The 20,813-nt window shown below is 40.9% G+C and overlaps 1 protein-coding gene across 2 annotated transcripts in view; it reads left to right on the top strand.

The window, feature by feature from the left end:
• The first annotated feature begins 268 nt into the window (after positions 1 to 268).
• Positions 269 to 20,813, top strand: part of rxraa (retinoid X receptor, alpha a) — a 234,596-nt gene continuing 214,051 nt past the window's right edge. Inside the window, exon 1 of one of the 2 annotated variants that reach the window (XM_034191948.1) lies at positions 269 to 534. In XM_034191948.1, the coding sequence (XP_034047839.1) occupies positions 507 to 534 (28 nt within the window). In that variant the 5' untranslated portion in view covers positions 269 to 506. The remainder of the gene's footprint in view (positions 535 to 20,813) is intronic. The other variant, XM_034191949.1, reaches the window with a different exon arrangement.

Here is a 20,813-nt window from a genome sequence, read left to right as displayed (position 1 = left end):
TCTTTTTGTATGTTGAGCCCCCCCCGCCTCCCCCCTCCGCTCCGCGAGTCCTGTGAGGAATGTTTTTGCGAAGGGGCGGAGTTCCAGTAAGGCGTGGTGTGATTCGCCCATGAAGAGTTTATTTACTTGTTTATTTCTACGGTAATTATTTATTTATTTATTTATTTTTTGAAAGAGCAGCGTGCACTGTGCGGTTCTGCTGGGCGTCGCTGTAGCTCGGTGCCCGCTGCTCGGAGAACCCCCTGGTCGGGCCCTTCGCAGTGCGGATCCAGTAGCTGGAGGAGTTGTGCGCGCAGACAGACAGAGCGCTGAAAGCAGCGGGGCGAAGACGAGCCGAAAACAACCAGTGATCTGCCCGGACTGTCACTCTCACTTTTAGCGCTTGTCTCCGCCCGAACACCGGCTCGCGCCGCTGCTCCGGACCGGGTTCTGGTTCTTGTCCGGGTCCGGTCCAGCCTGCGAAAAACTCCTGGTCGTCTGAGCTGGTATGAGCTAACCGAACAGACATGGAAACCAAACCGTTCTTGTCACTGGGTGAGTTACTTTCAAAACTCTGTTTAAAAAAAAAAACAAAAACCTCTTTCTGATGTTTTTGCTTTGACAGCGCGTGCAGCTACGTCACGCGCTGCGGCGGCGTTTGTTTGTTTTGTTTTTTTTTTCCTCCTCATTTTCTTGAACAACGTGAGTATTTGACAAGTAAAAAAAATTTTACAAGTAAAAACTTAAGCTGTGACAGTAATGACTTTTGTCTGACATCTTTGCGCACTCTTTTGCGTACTTTTTGTGCGAGCGAAGTTTTGTGAAACGGCGTCGACAAATTAGTGAAGAGAGAGAAAAAGAATGTTCGTTTTCAGATGGAAAAATACTTAAAAACTTTAAACTTCCCATCCATGATACAGATGAAAAGCTAAATTTTAACGTTAGAATTAGATTCTTTTCTTTCTCATTTAATTTTTTGCAGCTTTTCCCCCCTGCAGTGTGTTTTCTATATATAACTGTTCTGTGCTTATTTTTCCTATTCGTTTAAATTTGCCAAATTAAAAGTTGAAGTCCAGAAAATTTGCTGAGTGTTTATGACTAATCAGCTGATAATTCTTGATTATTTAACAGACATTCTCTGTCAGGTAGGTAGGATGAAGCTTCCATTCTACATGACTTTAATGAGTGGTGTTAATTAGTTATTGTTTAGTGTATGATGTCCAAAGAAACCAAAGTGCAAGGTCACATTTTCAGATTCAAAATTTTATTATAAGTGATATAAAAATGGAGAAAAGCAGAAAATTTTTGTCACAAAATGATTGGGTTTTTCAGCCTAACATACCTATTTTGTTGATTTTGTATGTTTCAACTAATTAGTTATTTAAAATGGTGAAAGATACCTATCGCACTTTCCTCAAGTTCAACATCACACTTCCATATTTTGTTTGACAAATCTGAAGCCCATTTACATTCAGAAAAGCAACATATAATCAATCATATTTGACAGGCTGGGATCAGAGAACGATTAATCAATGATGGAAATACATGCCATTGGCAGCCGATCTGTTTTCTGTTGCCTCTAAGGTCGATTCAGCTTTCTCTCCCTTTTCTTAGATTCTCCTTGACAGTGATGATTTGGTCCTTTTCTCTGTGTTTATCGCTGAAATGTGAGTTTCTGTGGGGACTGTTGGTCAGACTAAACAAGATGATTAAAGATATGGTTTGTTGGTGTGTGAGGGTTTTTTTTTTTTTGCTCTTGGGGCAAAACCATATTGATTACGGTGTTTTATGCATTTTGAGAGTAAAACTAACTGACTTTTTTTTAGTGAGGAGGAAAATTGATGAGGAAGATGATTTTGGGTTGTTTTGTTTTTTTATCATTGCTGAAACATAAGTTGATTAACGAGTTCATCCACTGGAAAGACTTTGATGATTGACGTTTGTTGAGGAGAAATGCTGCAGTTTGACCGGCACCTGAGTATTTTCTGTCACTATCATTGTTGTGTTCAAGTTCATTTTTGTGTTCTGGATGGTTAGACGAAACGAGCAATTTGAAGAGCCTTCCCTGTGCTCTGGGATGTTGTAACAGAGCTGCAAACTGCCATTATTTTCATTACGTTATCGATTATTTTCAATTTAATATTTTAAATGGTTCATTTATAAAATATTGCAAAATAATTTTTAAGCATTTGTTGCAATTTGTCAACACTCAAGGCTTTGTCCACAGAGGTCTTGTTTGGTTAGTTTATGTTTTGTGAGCACTAGTGCCGGTATCGAAGACCGAACGCCCCCCCCCCCCCCCCCCCCCAAAAAAAAAAAAAAAAAAAAAAAAACTGGTCCGCCCTGCCTTCACTGCGCATGCGGCATTTCGGACCTCAGCAGCTCATCTGAGATGGACTCTCTTCACTCAAAGCGATCAAAGGGAATAATGGGATTCTTAACCATCAGATGACAAGGTAAAACTTCTTAAATCATCCTAAAGTCAGTTTTAATCAGAAACAATGGCGTTGTAAGTGGAAACGAGGCAATAATCAGTGATGCTTTGAAATGACGGAGCATGACGGTGAATGCAGCAGGAGCATGGTTGCAGCACTCTGATCACTTCCTCCGTCTTTTCTTATGAAATAATGCTGAATTCATGTGGAAATGATTGTACAAAAGCTTCAGATATCTGGCGCTGAGATAGATGATGACTGGAGTGCAGTTTGAAGCAGAAACGAGGTGATAATCTGTGAAATACTGCCGACGCTCCGAAATGACTCATGCGCACTGAAGGCAGGGTGGACTGATTTTTCATATTTGTGTTCGGTCTGACACCGGGTGTCACTTGTTTTTAATCACAATTTTGTCTATTATGAACTAGTGCAGAGCATACTTCCATTTGAAGTACAGCAAATAGGATTTTTCCATTGATCACGTAGCATGTGCTTGTGCCGCGTATTGCCACATCCGTCCCACCCTACATCCTGGTTGCCGACCACTGGTCCATCCCCACCTCCCAAAAGTAGCCATCTATCTATCACACAGAGATAATATATGTGTTGTGTCCTTGTCATTTTTTCCATTTGCTCAGGTCCTCAACACTGATGTCATACGGTCACAATGACAGCGACACACTGTTAGCTTTATCGTTTGATGGGCATTCCCGGGATGTACACACTGACATCACCATAAGATGTCTGGTAAAACACTTCAGAGGTGTTGCCTTGTTAGAAGTATTTATTCCTCACTAAATTTTACAAAATATATGAGGGACATATTAGATTTATACAGAAATAAGCTGTTTCTGAGTGAGCAAACAACCAGCTGAGGTCACACTGCCTAGTCACTCAGATTGGCAGTCGCCATGTCACTTCGCTTACTATTTGCATAAAAAAGACTTGAGGTCTGTTTTGGCTCTGCCTAGCTGCCGGTAAAGTGACCATTGTCTCTTTGCAGCTGCAAAATGACCACTCTGATTGAAAATGAATGACAGCTGGTCACTTTAACTCTCTCTTGTATCTAGTGTGACCAATGGGTGATGGTGGTGGTGGTGACGGGGGTCCCAGCCATGCTTGACAGCATTGTAAACAGTGGCATCAGAGGGCTCTGTGCTGGACAAACTTCCAACAGGCGTTTTGTTTTTTTGTTTTTTTCTGCATTGATTATCTGGTCAAATAAAATAAAAGTTCTCATATTGGCAAAAGTAACAGTGATAATGACATCCATGAAAGGCTCGTATTGTCAGCCAAAGATATATCAGTTGGGCTCTACTCATGTTGACATAAGTTGTCTCCAGAGCACTTGAGCTAATGCATCAAGCTCCCCAAGACATGAATGTCACTCCTGAGATAACTGAATTTCTCAACAAGTTCAAGACTTTCACTGTGTACAGATGTACACGTGTACTGATGGCTGAGTCCCGCCAGTCTGGGTCTTCATGTTGATCTAGGGCAAATGAAAACTTTGACACTCTTACGGGTTCTCAAAAAGTGATTTCTAGAGAATGAGTTATATGGACTTTTTTTTTCTTGGATTAAGGGTTTTCCTGCTGCTTGCAGAGTTTTACTTTATCTCTTTCTCCAGGTTCTTTCACATTGTGAGATAAGTTTTCCTTTAATCTCATTCTTTAGTGGTCTAAATCATATTTGTTGTGCCACAGGAGACTTTTGGCAGACTGCGGTGTCTATCATTAACGCTGGAGACTATTTTTGGTTCATCACTGAGGACCAACACTTGTCCTCAGAAGAAGTAAAGATGTGTCATTGTGTCTGCGGTGCTTTCATGAGGATAACACCTTGACATCCAGAAGATTGGCTGGGCCGCTTTCATCTGTTATGTTCACGCTCGCTGACACTGTCACCGCAAAGTCCTTTATGTGGCTCCTCAGAAATATTCAAAACCACCAACATTACACACGCTGACAGTTTGTTGTTACAGGTGCATTGTATCATGTGTCCACAGCAAAAGTCATTCTAGTTTCTCTCTGGCTAACTGTGCAGCACAGAGTCCCGTGGAGACTCTGGACATCGTTCTGTGTGAACTCGGTTGTTTTAATGCCTGCTCAAATAACCACAAATGATTGCTCTGACATGATTTTATTATTATTTCTTATATTTTATTTATTCATGTATTTCATGACTCCTCTGACATATTCAGAGTTCAAGATTTATTTGTTGTTTGTAATTAAATTTTTTTTTAAAGTATTCCTTACAAATAAGAGACCATTATGACCCTGTACCCCTGGTGCAAAAGATTTTACAATTCAGCCAAACACAGGTCCAACTTTCTCTGCCTAGTAGAAATAAATTACATATATTAGGGATGCACCAATTCCGACACCAGTATCGGCCCAATCCCGTATTCATTTACTTGTAATCATAAAACTTCTCCGATACTACTGCACCCAATATCCCTTTACAGCAGCGTGATGTCAACCTCTCAATGGGGGATTTTCATACACGCTCCGTAATTTCCAGACAAGCCACGACTTTTTTTTTTTTTTTACACGTTTTGTACTTAAACAATGATGTGCCTAAATTTATGGATTTTACAGGCTTTCATGTAATTTACTCATATATTGAAATACGTCCATCAGTGCTGTCCATTGATTGGCTGAAAGCCGCAGTCGTCATGCGGAGAGTAAATTCACACATAGAGTAAATAAAGTCTTACCTGTTCGAGGAATTCATCATCACATGATCCTGAAGAAAAATAATCCACATACAGCCTCCTGAGTTTGGAAAACAACACTTGAAAATACAACCCCAATTCCAGTGAAGTTGGGACATTGTGTGAAATGTAAATAAAAACAGAATACGATTTGCAAATCTTCTTCAACTTATATTCAATTGAATACACCACAAAGACCAGATATTTAATGTTCAAATGAATAAACTATTGTTTTTGTGCAAATCTTTGCCCATTTTGAAATGGATGCCTGCAACACATTTCAAAAAAGTTGGGACCGGGGCAACAAAATACTGGGAAAATTGATGAATGCTCAAAGAACACCTGTTTGGAACATTCCACAGGTGAACAGGTTAATTGGAAACAGGTGAGTGTCATGATTGGGTAGAAAAGGAGCATCCCCAAAAGGCTCAGCCATTCACAAGCAAAGATGGGACGAGGATCACCACTTTGTGAACAACTACGTGAAAAAAATAGTCCAACAGTTTAAGAACAATGTTTCTCAACGTTCAGTTGCAAGGAATTTAGGGATTCCATCATCTACAGTCCATAATATAATCAGAAAATTCAGAGAATCTGGAGATCTTTCTACACTTAAGCTGCAAGGCCGAAAACCAACATCGAATGCCCGTGACCTTCGACCTCTCAACGGCACTGTATTATAAACCAACATCATTGAATCTTACCGCGTGGACTCAGGAACACTTCAGAAAACCATTGTGAGTTAACACAGTTCGTCGCCACATCCACAAGTTCAAGTTAAAACTCTACCATGCAAAGCGAAAGCCATACATCAACAACATCCAGAAACACCGCTGCCTTCTCTGGGCCCAAGCTCATTTGAAGTGGACAGATGCAAAGTGGAAAAGTATGCTGTTGTCTGAGTCCACATTTCAAATTGTTTTTGGAAATCATGAACATTGTGTCCTCCGGACAAAAGAGGAAAAAGCCCATCCAGATTATTACCAGTGCAAAGTTTAAAAGCCAGCATCTGTGATGGTTTGGGTGTGTGTTACTGCCCATGGCATGGGCAGCTTACACATCTGTGATGGTACCATCAATGCTGAAAGGTACATCCAGGTTTTGGAGCAACACATGCTGCCATCCAAGCAATGTCTTTTTCAGGGACGTCCCTGGTTATTTCAGTAACACAATGCCAAGCCAAATTCTGCACGTTACAACAGTGTGGCTTCGTAGTAAGAGTGTGGATACTAGACTGGCCTGCCTGCAGTCCAGACCTGTCACCCATTGAAAATGTGTGGCACCTTATGAAGCGCAAAATACGACAACGGAGACCTGAACTGAAGTTGTACATCAAGCAAGAACGTAAAAGAATTCCACCTACAAAGGTTCAATAATTAGTGTCCTCAGTTCTCAAACGCTTATTGAGTTTTGTTGGAAGGAACGTTGATGTAACACAGTGGTAAACATACCACTGTTGCAGGCATCTATTTCAAAATGAGCAAATATTTGCACAACAACAATAAAGTTTATCAGTTTGGACATTAAATATCTGGTCTCTGTGGTATATTCAATTGAATATAGGATGAAGAGGATTTGCAAATCATTGTATTCTGTTTTTATTTACATTTTACACAACGTCCCAACTTTATTGGAATTGGGGTTGTACTTTAATTCCTTGTCGTGGCTGAAAACGTCCCTCTGTGACTTTGGGACTTTGCCCCACTGTTCCCTCCGTCAAATCACAGTTTCAGTGGCGGAGATTATCTATGTCAGGTTGGTGAGTTTCAGCCCCTGGTGTGGCTGTCCAGGATGATGTGAGACCGGCTCAGTGCGCTACAGGTGTAATCCGTTTGTTGAATGTCTGTGGTGCTGCATTCAGACCTTAATTCCTCTCCTTTCCATGGGCTGCACTTTTGCGTCTCAAGAAAGAGTCACTGCGAGCCTCATTCATTAACATCTCAGTTCCCACAGGCAACAGGTGAGTCTGTGTGCACGCAATGAAATTATCCCATGATCCACAAAGAAAATAATGTTAAATTTACTCTATTTTGCCTCCATGTTGTGCGGACATGCTACCCAACACCGCGTGTGTGCACACGCCATGCTCCTCCAATATTTACATGTTTCACCTTTGGAGGGAAAAAAAAATTACACTTTGTATTTGTGTATGTTTCCAGTACGTATTTAATTAAAAGCTAAAAAAAAAAAAAAAATGGTGTGGAGAGTGAAAGGCTGTTTACCTTAGTGTCACACATTGTAGATAAAAACAGAAACCGTCTCACAGCTGATAATGCAGAGAAGCTCCTTTTCATCAAAAAGAATCTGCCCCTCACATTTTCAAAAAAGGCTTTTTGTCCTCACAGACATAAAGTTACTGATGGACAATTTCAGTTCTGTTAGTGGTGTTATATATTTTGCAGTGCTGACGTCCACAGGTTATATTTCAGTGAGATGTCTGCCAATGTCATGTTTGTTAAGAAACTCACGGTTAATGTTAAAGGACAATTTGTCGTCGTCAAAAAGTGAAGTTACATCATTTTAGTGAAATGTTTGTGAATAAAGACAAAGCAAATGACATTGGTAGCAGTTACAGTCAAAGTAAGGAACAGCTGATGAATAAAACATGATTTCAAAGTCATCATAAAACTGTATGGTATCATTAAGTATTTGTATCGATACTCGATACCGATGAATACAGAAATGTATGTACTTGTACTCAGTTTGGAAAAAAGTGGTATTGGTGCATCCCTAATATATGTTGTCAGTTCAGCTGCTCCCGTTGTTGGTCGGTGTAGCCACAACGGATATACTCGAGTCCGCATTGGTATTCGGCACACGTTTTATGCTGGATGCCCTTCCTGACACAACTCCAGTTTTACCTGGAGAAACACACACAGCAGTTGGTGTTTCGAAGAGGTCTCCCATCCAAGTACTAACCAGATGCTGCACTGCTTTGCTTCTGAGATCTGATGGGATCAGGCTGACACAGAGCAGATCAGCTGCACATCCCTAATATATAAAATATACACACACTCACCGGCCATTTTATTAGGAACACCTGTTCAATTGCTTTTTAACATAAATAGCTAATCAGCCAATCACATGGCAGCAACTCACTGCATTTAGGCGTCTTGATGTGGTGAAGACCACTTACTGAAGTTCACAGCGATCATCAAAATGGGGAAGAAAGTTCACTTTGAACGTGGTTTTGTTGTTGGTGCCAGACAGGCTGGTCTGAGTGTTTCAGAAAACTGCTGATCTACTGGGATTTTCATGCACAGCCATCTCCGCAGTTTACACGGAATGGTCTGGAAAAAAAGAAGATATCCAGTGAGTGGCAGTTGTGTGGGCGAAAATGCCTTGTTGATGTCAGAGGAGAATGGGCAGACCACGTCATGTCAATATGGACCAACATCAATCAATCAACATTTATTTATAAAGCGCTTTACAGCAGCCCGATGGTGTCCAAAGTGCTTTACAGTAAAACACATATTCATAAAAATAAAACACACATACAACAACATAAAAACAGCACATAAAAACAGAACATGTCACCTCCCCGCTGTGTTAAAAGCCAGCTTAAGTAAATGTCTTTTACTTAGATTTAAAAAGGGTTAGGTCAGGAATAGTGCACAAGTCAAGGGTTAGCTTGTTCCACAGTTTGGGGCCAGCTACCACAAAAGCACGTTCACCCCAGAATTTATATTTTGACCTCGGAACATCGAAATAAAGCTGGCCAGACGCCCATAATATCCTACTGTAAGTGCAGAGAGTTAAAACTTGAGACAGGTAAGGAGGTGCAAGACCATTAATAACTTTAAAAACAAACATTAAAATCAGTTCTAAAATGAACCCGAAGCCAGTGGAGTGAGTACAAGACAGGTGTAACATGCTCACATCCAAAAGTGTTTGTTAAAAGACGAGCAGCAGCATTCTGCACCAATTGGAGGTGTGCAAAAGAAGACTGGTTTATGCCAGCATAAAGTGCATTACAGTAATCAAGCTAATGAAAGCATGAATGACCCATCTCAAGATCACATCTGCTGAGGAAGTGCTTTACTTTAGCCAGAAGATGAAGCTGGAAAAAACTTGCTTTGACAACAGAGTTTATCTGTTGATCGAACCTCAAATAGCTGTCAAATATCACTCCCAAATTCTTGACAGCTGGTTTTACATAATTAGCCAGAACACCAAAGTTTGGTGTTACCGCAGTCGGCATGTCAGAACGTCCAAGCACAATGGTCTGTTTTACCATCATTCAGGTAAAGGAAGTTTTGTGACAGCCACTGCTTTACATTGTGAGTACAATTAAATAAATTTAACAAAGCATCACTTCCATTTGTCATCATAGGTAGATAGTTTTACAGATCATCCAGCAATGAAAGGACATGTTGTGCTGGCCTGTAATTGACCCCAATGGCAGAATGTACAAAGAAAATAGAATAGGCCCAAGAATAGAACCCTGTGGCACTCCACAACACAGAGGTGCAGTTGATGAGGAGAGGTCACCAATCAGAACAGAAAAACTCCTTTCAGCCACATATGATCTAAAACACTTAAGTGCAGTATCTTGAATGCCAATAAGGTGTTCTCACCGGGAAACAAGTACTGTGTGATCCACAGTATCAGAGGCTGCTGTGAGGTCCAACAGGATCTACACAGCAGGATTCCCTGCATCTACCGACAAAGTAATGTCATTATGAACTTTTTAAAAGTGCCGACTCAGAGCTGTGTCATGATCTAAATCTGGATTGGAATTTTTCAAAGATATAATTGTCTTCTAAAAATTACTGTAACTGTATAAAAACAACCTTTTCTAAAACCTTAGACAGAAATGGCAGATGTGACACAGGTCTAAAATTGGATAAAACTAACGAGTCAAGGTGAGGTTTTGCCGCCCCTAATGTTAGGGGCTATCGCTGCCCCTAATCTATATATTAGGGGTGTCATGGTACACAAAAGTCATGATTTGGTACATATTTGTATTTAGACATCACGGTTTGGCACAAACTTTACTCTGTGATCAACAGAGCTGCTATTAAACACTTGAGCACTGTGAGACAAAGTGTAAATGCAAACTTTTTTTTTTCAATAAATGTTTTTGATTGCATCTCGTCATCCATGTTGGGATGATTTTACTGTGCAGTATGTTAAGTGTTTTTTTTTTTTTTGTTTTTTTTTTGCCAAAGTGTAGAGCCAGACTCCCTTCAATATTTTGCCCATTTTACTTTTGTTTGTGTTTTGCGCAAATAATCTCGTAAAAACATTACTCTGTACTAGGGATGGGTATCAAGAACCGGTTCCTTTCGGGTATCGTTAAGAAATGATTCGATCCACCGACATCAATAACCTTTTTACTTAACGATTCCCTTATCGATCCTTCAGAGTGGCCGTTCTTTTTGGGGGTGTTTGTCAGGAAAATTATAATTTCTCTACATTGATTAGAGACCCTGCAGCAGGTCTGTAATCAACTTTTCTGCAGCGCGGCTTTGCTTTGAACCTTGTACCAATCGAAGCAGTGATTCTCAGATTGAAGTAGTGCTTCGATTATTGCTTTGTTGATTCATTTTTTTCTTTTGCTTTCCCCCGCTAAAACCCTAAAGAACATATGTCTGTGAGTATTATTTACCTTTTTTTATGTTAAACCGGCCTGTTATGGTCTTCTGAACCAGTTGATAGATGTATTTTATAACTTAAAAACGGGACCGATGCTAACACGTTAACATGTCTATGGCATTTTCAATGTTAAAGTTAGCATTAAGCAGTTGCAGCTGTCAAGCATTTGTTGTCGTAAGAGTCAAATGTATTACAAATTGTAATTTTTTTTAATTTTTGTTTATATATTAATAATAATAGCAACAATAGTAGTAATAATAACTAATCTAATGATTATATACAATTTTAGAGAAAGAGACAAAAAGAACCTGAATAAAAACACAACAGAAAACCAACTAACAGTGAACATACATACACTCAACAAAAATATAAATGCAACACTTTTGGTTTTGCTCCCATTTTGTGTGAGATGAACTCAAAGATCTAAAACTTTTTCCACATACACAATATCACCATTTCCCTCAAATATTGTTCACAAACCAGTCTAAATCTGTGATAGTGAGCACTTCTCCTTTGCTGAGATAATCCATCCCACCTCACAGGTGTGCCATATCAAGATGCTGATTAGATACCATGATTAGTGCACAGGTGTGCCTTAGACTGTCCACAATAAAAGGCCACTCTGAAAGGTGCAGTTTTATCACACAGCACAATGCCACAGATGTCGCAAGATTTGAGGGAGCGTGCAACTGGCATGCTGACAGCAGGAATGTCAACCAGAGCTGTTACTCGTGTATTGAATGTTCATTTCTCTACAACAATCGGTTTGCATAACCAAAGAATTTCTGCACAAACTGTCAGAAACCGTCTCAGGGAAGCTCATCTGCATCAATCAATCAATCAATCAATCAACATTTATTTATAAAGCGCTTTACAGCACCGACTGGTGTCCAAAGTGCTTAACATTAAAAACACAAATTTACAAAATAAAACGCATATAAAATAAAATTTTAAAACAACACATAAAAAAAGAACATAAAAATAACAGAACATGTCACCTACCCACTAAGTGTTAAAAGCCAGTTTAAATAAATAAGTCTTTAACTTAGATTTAAAAAGTGCTAGGTCAGGAATAGTACGTAACTCAAGAGGTAGCTCATTCCACAGTCTGGGGCCAGCTACCGTGAAAGCATGATCACCCCAGCGTTTATATCTTGACCTTGGAACATCTAAGTAAAGCTGGCCAGACGCCCTTAACGTCCTACTGTAGGTGCGCAAAGTTAAAATTTCAGACAAGTAGGGAGGTGCAAGGCCATAAATAGCTTTAAAAACAAACATTAAAATTTTAAAATCAATTCTAAAACGAACTGGAAGCCAGTGGAGTAAGTATAGGATGGGCGCAATATGCTCACGTCTAGAAGTGTTTGTCAAAAGACGAGCAGCAGCATTCTGCACCAACTGGAGACGCGCAAGAGACGACTGATTAATGCCCGCATAAAGTGCATTACAATAATCAAGTCTGGAGCTGATGAAAGCATGAATGGCCGTCTCAAGATCACGTCTACTGAGAAAGTGCTTTATTTTAGCCAAGAGGCGAAGTTGGAAAAAACTAGCTTTGACAACAGAATTTATCTGTTGATCGAACCTCAAACAGCTGTCAAATATCACTCCCAAATTCTTGACAGCTGGTTTTACATAGTTAGCCAAAGCACCAAAATTTGGTGTTACCACATTTGGTATGCCAGTGCGCTCAAACACCATGATCTCAGTTTTACCATCATTCAGGTAAAGGAAGTTTCGGGACAGCCACTGCTTTACATCACGAATACAATTAAATAATGATGACAAAGCATCACTCCCATTAGTCCTCACAGGCAGATAGATTTGCAGATCATCTGCATAACAATGAGAGGACAAATTGTGCTGGGTTATAATTGACCCCAATGGCAGAATGTACAAAGAAAATAGAATCGGCCCAAGGACAGATCCCTGCGGCACTCCACAGCACAGAGGAGCAGTTGATGAGGAAAGGTCCCCAATCATGACAGAAAAGCTCCTTTCAGCCAAATATGATCTAAACCACTCAAGTGCAATACCGTGAATGCCAATAAAATGTTCCAACCGGGAAACAAGTACTGTGTGATCCACAGTATCAAAGGCTGCTGTGAGGTCCAACAGAACCAGCACAGCAGGATTCCCTGCATCCACCGACAGAGTAATATCATTATGAACTTTTAAAAGTGCTGACTCAGTGCTGTGTCGCGATCTAAACCCAGACTGGAATTTTTCAAGGATGAGATTGTCTTCTAAAAATGATTGTAACTGTAAAAAGACAACCTTTTCTAAAACCTTAGATAGAAATGGCAGATGAGAGACAGGTCTAAAATCGGATAAAACTGATGAGTCCAGGTGAGGTTTTTTAAGAAGAGGTCGAACCACAGCATGTTTAAAAGCAGCTGGAACAGACCCTGATCTAAGGCAAGCATTGATAAAAGTTAGGAGACCCGCCCCAACAGTATTAAAAGCCTCCTTCAGCACCTTAGCTGGAACAACATCAAAAGGACAACTTGTAGATTTTATGTGTTTTACAACATCAGCGAGAGATGCAAAAGAAATGGGCTCAAACTGTTCGAGCACAGCAGAATGTGCACGAGGAGCAGACAACTCAACATTACAGTTCTGATCAGCGTTCTGTCTGACTGATGAAACCTTATCAATAAAAAACTGAAGAAACTCCTCACAGGTTGTGGTTGTAGCGTCCAACAAAACAGAGGTGTGTGGATTTACAACTGAGTTTATAGTCTGAAATAACACACTGGGACGATGACAACTGCTCGAAATAATATGAGACAGATATTGTGCTTTTGCCTCCTTCACAGCCTTCTGATAGTCAGTTAGACTGTCCCTCAGAAAACCCAGAGACACCTGCAGTTTGTCCTTTTTCCATTTTCTCTCCGCCCGTCTGCAGCGTTGCCTGAGGGCATGGGTTGTGGCATTTAACCAGGGGTCGGATTTTGATTTCCTGGATTTGCAGCGCATCGGTGCAACAGAGTCCAAAATGACTGTGCATGTAGAGTGGAAAGAAGAGAGGATGTTATCTGGGAGTAATGGAGAAACCAGTCCATTCATGGCATAAAACTGAGAGTCCATGAAGGCAGCAGCAAAGTCCCCCGCTGTCGAGGAGGTGACCAAACGGCGGCGAGAGACAGGAACAAGTGGCTTACTAGCAGATGGAGGAGCAATAAATTCAAAAATAACAGGAAAGTGATATGAAATAGCAATGTCTGATATGTCCTTAAGTGAAACTGAGAGCCCAAAAGAAATAACCAGGTCCAAGGTGTGTCCAAGATTATGTGTTGGTCCATCCACAACTTGTGTTAGACCAAAAGAGTTCAGGAGGCTTTTAAAATCATCAGCCAGCTGATTAGAAGGACAACAGATATGAATATTAAAATCACCACAGACCAAACATTTGTCATATTTTGGGATAAAATCTGCCAGAAACTCAGAAAACTCCTGAATAAAATCCTTATTAAATTTTGGTGGACGATAAACAACAGCACAGAGCACAGGACAGTCGAACTCCATCACAAACAACTGAAGTTCAAAAGTGGAGTAGACATTAGAAGATAAAAATCGGCATTTAAAACTGTCTTTAAAAACCGTGGCCACACCCCTGCCTCGACCTGATGCTCGCGGGGAGCTGAAAAACGAGCAGCCGGGGGGGAGGAGCTCAGAAAAGGCGCTATTTTCACCTGGTTTCAACCAGGTCTCCGTTAACAGGAGAAAGTCCAGATCACGACTGGAGAAAAAGTCATTCAAAATGAAAGTCTTACTTGTGAGTGACCTTGTGTTGACGAGTGCCACACAGACTGAGCGCACGTCAGTCTGCTGGGAGACACGACCGAGCGGGCGCAGGTTCTCCTGCACGCAGCCACGACTGCAGCTCCTCACAGGACGGCGGCGCGGAAGTGGAGACCCGGCACCCCGGACAACCGGCCGGAGCCACCGATAGCGAAAAGTCAGAGAACGCTGCACGTCGTAGCTGTCATATGGTGTGAAGAATCCGGCTATGAATTGTCGTGGAGCATGTTTGCAGGAAACAGCCAGGCACACTCTGAGCCGAACACGGACTCCTCCTCTCTTCCCACGTCCTCTGCGACGCAGACGCCGAGGCAACACGCCAAGCGGCCGGCGTAGAAAGTCTGGTACGGACGCTAAGACAGGCGGCGGGGGCAGCCGCCCGAGCCAGAAACGGCGAAATTCTCCAGCGAAGCCCGAACGCTGATAAGAGTCTGGCGATCATACACCAGGAGCGGTGACACATTCCATGCAACAAAGTGTAAAAACAATAAAAACGACACTAAAAGAAGCGAGTGCCGACGGCAGGCCACATACAACGGCGCCATCTTGACTCATGCTCGTCGTCCTCATCGGGGTCTCGACCTGACTCCAGTTCGTCGTCGTAACTGACTTGAGTGGGCAAATGCTCACATTCGCTGGCGTTTGGCACGTTGGAGAGGTGTTCTCTTCACGGATGAATCCCGGTTCACACTGTCCAGGGCAGATGGCAGACGGCGTCGTGTGGGTGAGCGGTTTTCTGATGTCAATGTTGTGGATCGAGTGGCCCATGGTGGCGGTGGGGTTATGGTATGGGCAGGCGTCTGTTATGGACGAAGAACACAGGTGCATTTTATTGATGGCATTTTGAATGCACAGAGATACCGTGACGAGATCCTGAGGCCCATTGTTGTGCCATACATCCAAGAACATCACCTCATGTTGCAGCAGGATAATGCACGGCCCCATGTTGCAAGGATCTGTACACAATTCTTGGAAGCTGAAAATGTCCCAGTTCTTGCATGGCCGGCATACTCACCGGACATGTCACCCATTGAGCATGTTTGGGATGCTCTGGACCGGCGTATACGACAGCGTGTACCAGTTCCTGCCAATATCCAGCAACTTCGCACAGCCATTGAAGAGGAGTGGACCAACATTCCACAGGCCACAATTGACAACCTGATCAACTCTATGCGAAGGAGATGTGTTGCACTGCATGAGGCAAATGGTGGTCACACCAGATACTGACTGGTATCCCCCCCCCAATAAAACAAAACTGCACCTTTCAGAGTGGCCTTTTATTGTGGGCAGTCTAAGGCACACCTGTGCAGTAATCATGGTGTCTAATCAGCATCTTGATATGGCACACCTGTGAGGTGGGATGGATTATCTCAGCAAAGGAGAAGTGCTCACTATCACAGATTTAGACTGGTTTGTGAACAATATTTGAGGGAAATGGTGATATTGTGTGTGTGGAAAAAGTTTTAGATCTTTGAGTTCATCTCATACAAAATGGGAGCAAAACCAAAAGTGTTGCATTTATATTTTTGTTGAGTATACATACATACATACATACAGAAATAAATAACTGTTTCCTGTGAACACCTAGTGACTCTTACATAGGGATGGGTATTGATCAGATTTTATCTATCAATGCCATTATCGATTCTGCTTATCGATCCGATTCCTTATTGATTCTCTTATCGATACCTCGAGAATTTTGTACTAAAAGTAGGCTTTACAGGTTTTCTATGTATTTCATTCAATCTGGGACTATTCCAGACAATAAACTGCAGTGAGTGCAGCATCCATTTAGGTGAGAAAAAAAAACAACTTTCCTTATTCAAATTCATTCCAGTAGTATTCTACTCTTACTAGGATGCAGCAGTTTTCTAGCTTGGCAGATGGTTCTGGAGGAAATCACTGAAGAAATTAACACATTGAAATATGGTTTGAGACCGAAACAAACTGTCATTAAACTTAAATAAGACAGGGATGAAATGGAGGCGTAAGAGTCACTAGGTGTTCACAGGAAACACTTATTTATAATCAATGTAGAGAAATTATCATTTTCCTGACAAACACCCCCCAAAACAACGGCCACTCGGAAGGACCGATAACAGAATCGTTAAGCAAAAAGCTTATTGATGTCGGTAGATCGAATCATTTCTTAACGATACCCGAAAGGAACCGGTTCTCGATACCCATCCCTACTCTTACATCTCCACTTCATCCCTGTCTTATTTAAGTTTAATGACAGTTTGTTTCGGTCAAACCATATTTTCAATGTGTTAATTTCTTCAGTGATTTCCTCCAGAACTATCTGCCAAGCTAGAAAACTGCTGCATCCTAGTAATAGCAGAAAACTACTGGAATGAATTTGAATAAGGAAAGTTGGGGTTTTTTCCTCACCAAAATGGATGCTGCACTCATTGCAATTTATTGTCTGGAATAGCCCCAGATTGCATTTCGGAGCTTTTAGAATTCAAACATTTTCGGGCAGTTGGTGTTGGGGGGTGAGTTTGGGTTTCAACTTTTTTTTTTGTTTTTCACCACTTTCATCCCTGAATATGTGAAATCGTGAGTCACTTTTGTACGGATTAAAGTTACTAACTGGGACTCCTATCTTGTTGCGAGAAAGAAACTAGAATCGTCCTCCGTTCTGTTCACACAGCTCCAAACGCTGCGCGGCTCTCTGCCGAGTCAAGGTAGAACGATAGAATCCAGTCGGAATTAATAACTTCAAAGTGAAACACCGTTTTGTTTATTTTTATTTATGTCCAGAGATCAAGGATACAGTGACCAATTTCATATTTATTTACTTTAAGACTCAATGAAATACATAGAAAACCTGTAAAGCCTACTTTTAGTACAAAATTCACAAGCGGTATCGATAAGGGAATCGATAAGGAATCGGATCGATAAGCGGAATCGATAATGGCATCGATATCGATAAAATCTTATCAATACCCATCCCTACTCTGTACAGATGTGAAATCAATTATTTCAAATCATTGTATGCAGTGTCGCTATTCGGCAGCCATCTCATCCATGAAATTTTACTCTAATTCATATAAAACAACTTTTTTCAGACTTCAGACAACTTTATTAATCCCTAAAAGGGCAACTTTTGTCATAAGTTGGTGGCATCTAAACTCAAATGCGGTCTGATTTCATCCAGGCACACACACACACACACACACACACACACACACACACACACACACATATATATATATATATATATATATATATATACATATATATATTTGCTGTACACTAGGGCTGCAACGATGCAATGAATGATTATTTTCGTAATTGGTCGAATATTTGCTTGATTGGCTGGTTGGTGCATAAAATGATGATACATGTCACTCAGTGTTATTCAGAGTCCAAGGGGACTCCTTCAAATGTCTTGTTTTGTCCACAACCCAAAGATACTCAGTTCACGGCCAAAAAAAGGAAAGTATTCACATTTAAGAAGCTGGGGACTAGGGACATAAAAAAACTCAAAATGATTAATCAGTTTTCAAAATAGTTGGTGTAATTTAATAGTCAATTAATAATTGATTAATCATTGCAGCTGTACTGTAGACAGATCATGACTCAGCTTTAGCAGTGTAAAATGCAGAATAAATAAAATCACATTCTTGACCTTTTTTACCATTTGCAGAATTGGACATTTTAAACTTTTCTATCTCCTTCAGAGAATAATAGACGGGAATGCTGGATACTGTATGTATCTTTTGAAGGTGTGCTGAAATTGTTGGGAATACACGATAGGCCTTATTGAGGGAGTTGCATCCATCAAAACTGGCAACTTTCTGATTCAACAATGTGACAGCCATGCCTACAGTACTTGTTATTGATTGGCCAGCTGTGCAATTGCGACAGGAGACCAGATGCTTTATTTATTGTTTTTCAGGCTTATGTTCTGTATTTTCTGCGAGAAAACTGATAACGGGGTATTTACAGTGGTGCTTTTCCAACCTGGATGGACAGAGTTTGTTTTAACTTGGCTTAGATGAAGTATGTAGCAATCTCAGTGTCTACAGGTACAAACACTGTGTCCGCATTGTGTAACTTGTCCACTTTTTCTGCTTCTTGCATAATTAATGAAACACAATTGCAAATTGCTTTATCTTCCGCAAGCCTGAAACCAGTTTAAAGAAGCAAAAATATTATGGTGCGATGACAAACTGAAAATGCAATTCATAGTTTGTGCACAATGTGCAGCTTCACAATGACACATGTCAGAATGATGCATGAGATTGTCAATAAAAATGATATAATTGTTTGGTTGTCAGCCAGAGAAGATCCAGTATTCATCCGCCACCTGGTGGCTGCAGGATGTGTAGGTAAATATGTGATTTGTAATGCTGGTGTCTTGTATGTACATCATTTTGGGTAAATGAGGTATATTGGCATTTTAATGTTGCTGATGTCTTTTTATCCGCATACAGTGATTCAAGTCAAAGAACTGAGCAAGACCTTGAGTGTCTGGAATGGTGTTGGTATTGAACTGGAATATTCTGTCTTTAGGCCATGGCCTTGTTTAACATGGTGGGATTTTCAAAATGTCAGTAAATTTCTCTTTTGTGTTGCAAACTTAATCCTTTGCACTTCCATGGAGACCAAAGCGTCGTCAACATACCGTGACATCACTAGGAGGTTTTCCATAAGTTATAAGGGTGAAATGATACATGTATTTGTATTGAACCGTTTCGGTACGGGATGTTCGGTTCTGTGCAGGGCTGTTCACGGGTGAATTCGCGTTGCGTGTGTTTACATTCAGTGTTGCCAACTTTCTCGCTAAATCTGACGACTTTCCAAGCCCTCTTGACAGCTTATCTTCTCAAAATCAGCAAGCGACAAATCTAGCTACTTTTCCTGGTGTTACTGGAGACTTTTCTCATGTTTGGTGATTGAAAGTGAAAGTCTCTGTTGCCACCTAGCGGCAGCGGGTCTCCCCCTCCTCTGCTGCCTGCAGCAGCCTATAAAGCGCTGAGTGGAGGGAAATCTCCGCTCACAAACCTCACTGGCACTTGCTCAGCCTACTGACCTCATTTGCTACGCTGTGATTAAATAGTCTCCGGACTTTGAGAAGCGCTGGCCTTGAGAAGTTATTTTATTTTAATAAGCGATGGCCAATTTTAATGGCAAAATAAATAAACAAATCAAGAATCAACTTTATTTGTGGTTCTAAATATTTTAAAGGTGGTTTTCACTTTTTTGCCTCTCTCACAATGTTTTTGTTTTCAAAACTTTATTTAAAAAGATATACAGTGGTCCCTCGATTATCGCAGGAGTTACATTCTAAAAATAACCCACGATAAGCGAAATCCGTGAAGTCGTCAGCACTATTTTTTTGCTATTATTACAGATGTTTTAAGGCTGTAAAACCCCTCACTACACACTTTATGCACTTTTCTCAAACAGGCATTAACATTTTCTCACTTTTCTCTCCTGTGTAAACACACTCTTTTTTCTTCTCGGCGAGAAGATTATAAACAGACACACGCAGAACTCTCCCTTCGCTCACTGCCTCCGGAGGTACGGATGCGGGACCCGCAAAGAATCCAAGTCCTCTCTCGGTGGCCTTGGAGCTCTGCGGCTGCGGTCAGCGTCCGCATCAAAACAGCGAGCGTAGTCTGGACCTGATGCCAGATTTGGCGCAGCGCCACACAGCAGACAGGAGGGCGGTGTGAGTGGGCCGCTGCTGTGTTTACCAAGCCCGCAGACTCAGTACGCGCATCGGAGGCAGTGAGAGCAATCGCGGTGATGCCGACCGGTGCCACGACCGGCCCGCCTGATAAGGATGCAGAACACAATGCGCTGTTTAAAAAAAATAAAATAAAAATCTGCGAAACTGCAAGGCCGCAAAAGGTGAATTGCGTTATAGCGAGGGACCACTGTATTAACAAACATTAAACAAACAGTTAAGCCGACAATAACTTTACAGTATTAGTATAAATAGAAAGTGATGGAAAATAAAATAAATTGTACAAAAGTAAAGGGCTTCTTTAACATTAATTCTCTTTAAAAAAAAAAAAAAAATCCTGACAGTTTTGGACAAGTTAATTTTTCTGGCAAAAAATATGAAGTTTGAATAAAATTGAACAGGGCTTCATGCTGGAACCGTTGTGCTGCGCTTTACTTGTGGAAAGGTTTTGTTAAAAGCTGTTTATGAATATTTTTTTTTTAATAATATTTCATACATTTGTTGTTTATTTGAGAACATTTTATTTAACTTATTACCAGGCAGCACTTTGCAATTATTTTATTTTCCTGTTTGTATAATG

This window comes from Thalassophryne amazonica, chromosome 17 (assembly GCF_902500255.1).
Source record: "Thalassophryne amazonica chromosome 17, fThaAma1.1, whole genome shotgun sequence".
Classification (NCBI taxonomy): Eukaryota; Metazoa; Chordata; class Actinopteri; order Batrachoidiformes; family Batrachoididae; genus Thalassophryne; species Thalassophryne amazonica.
Note: the sequence above shows the minus strand (reverse complement) of the source record. Positions and strands in the feature narration are given on the sequence as shown.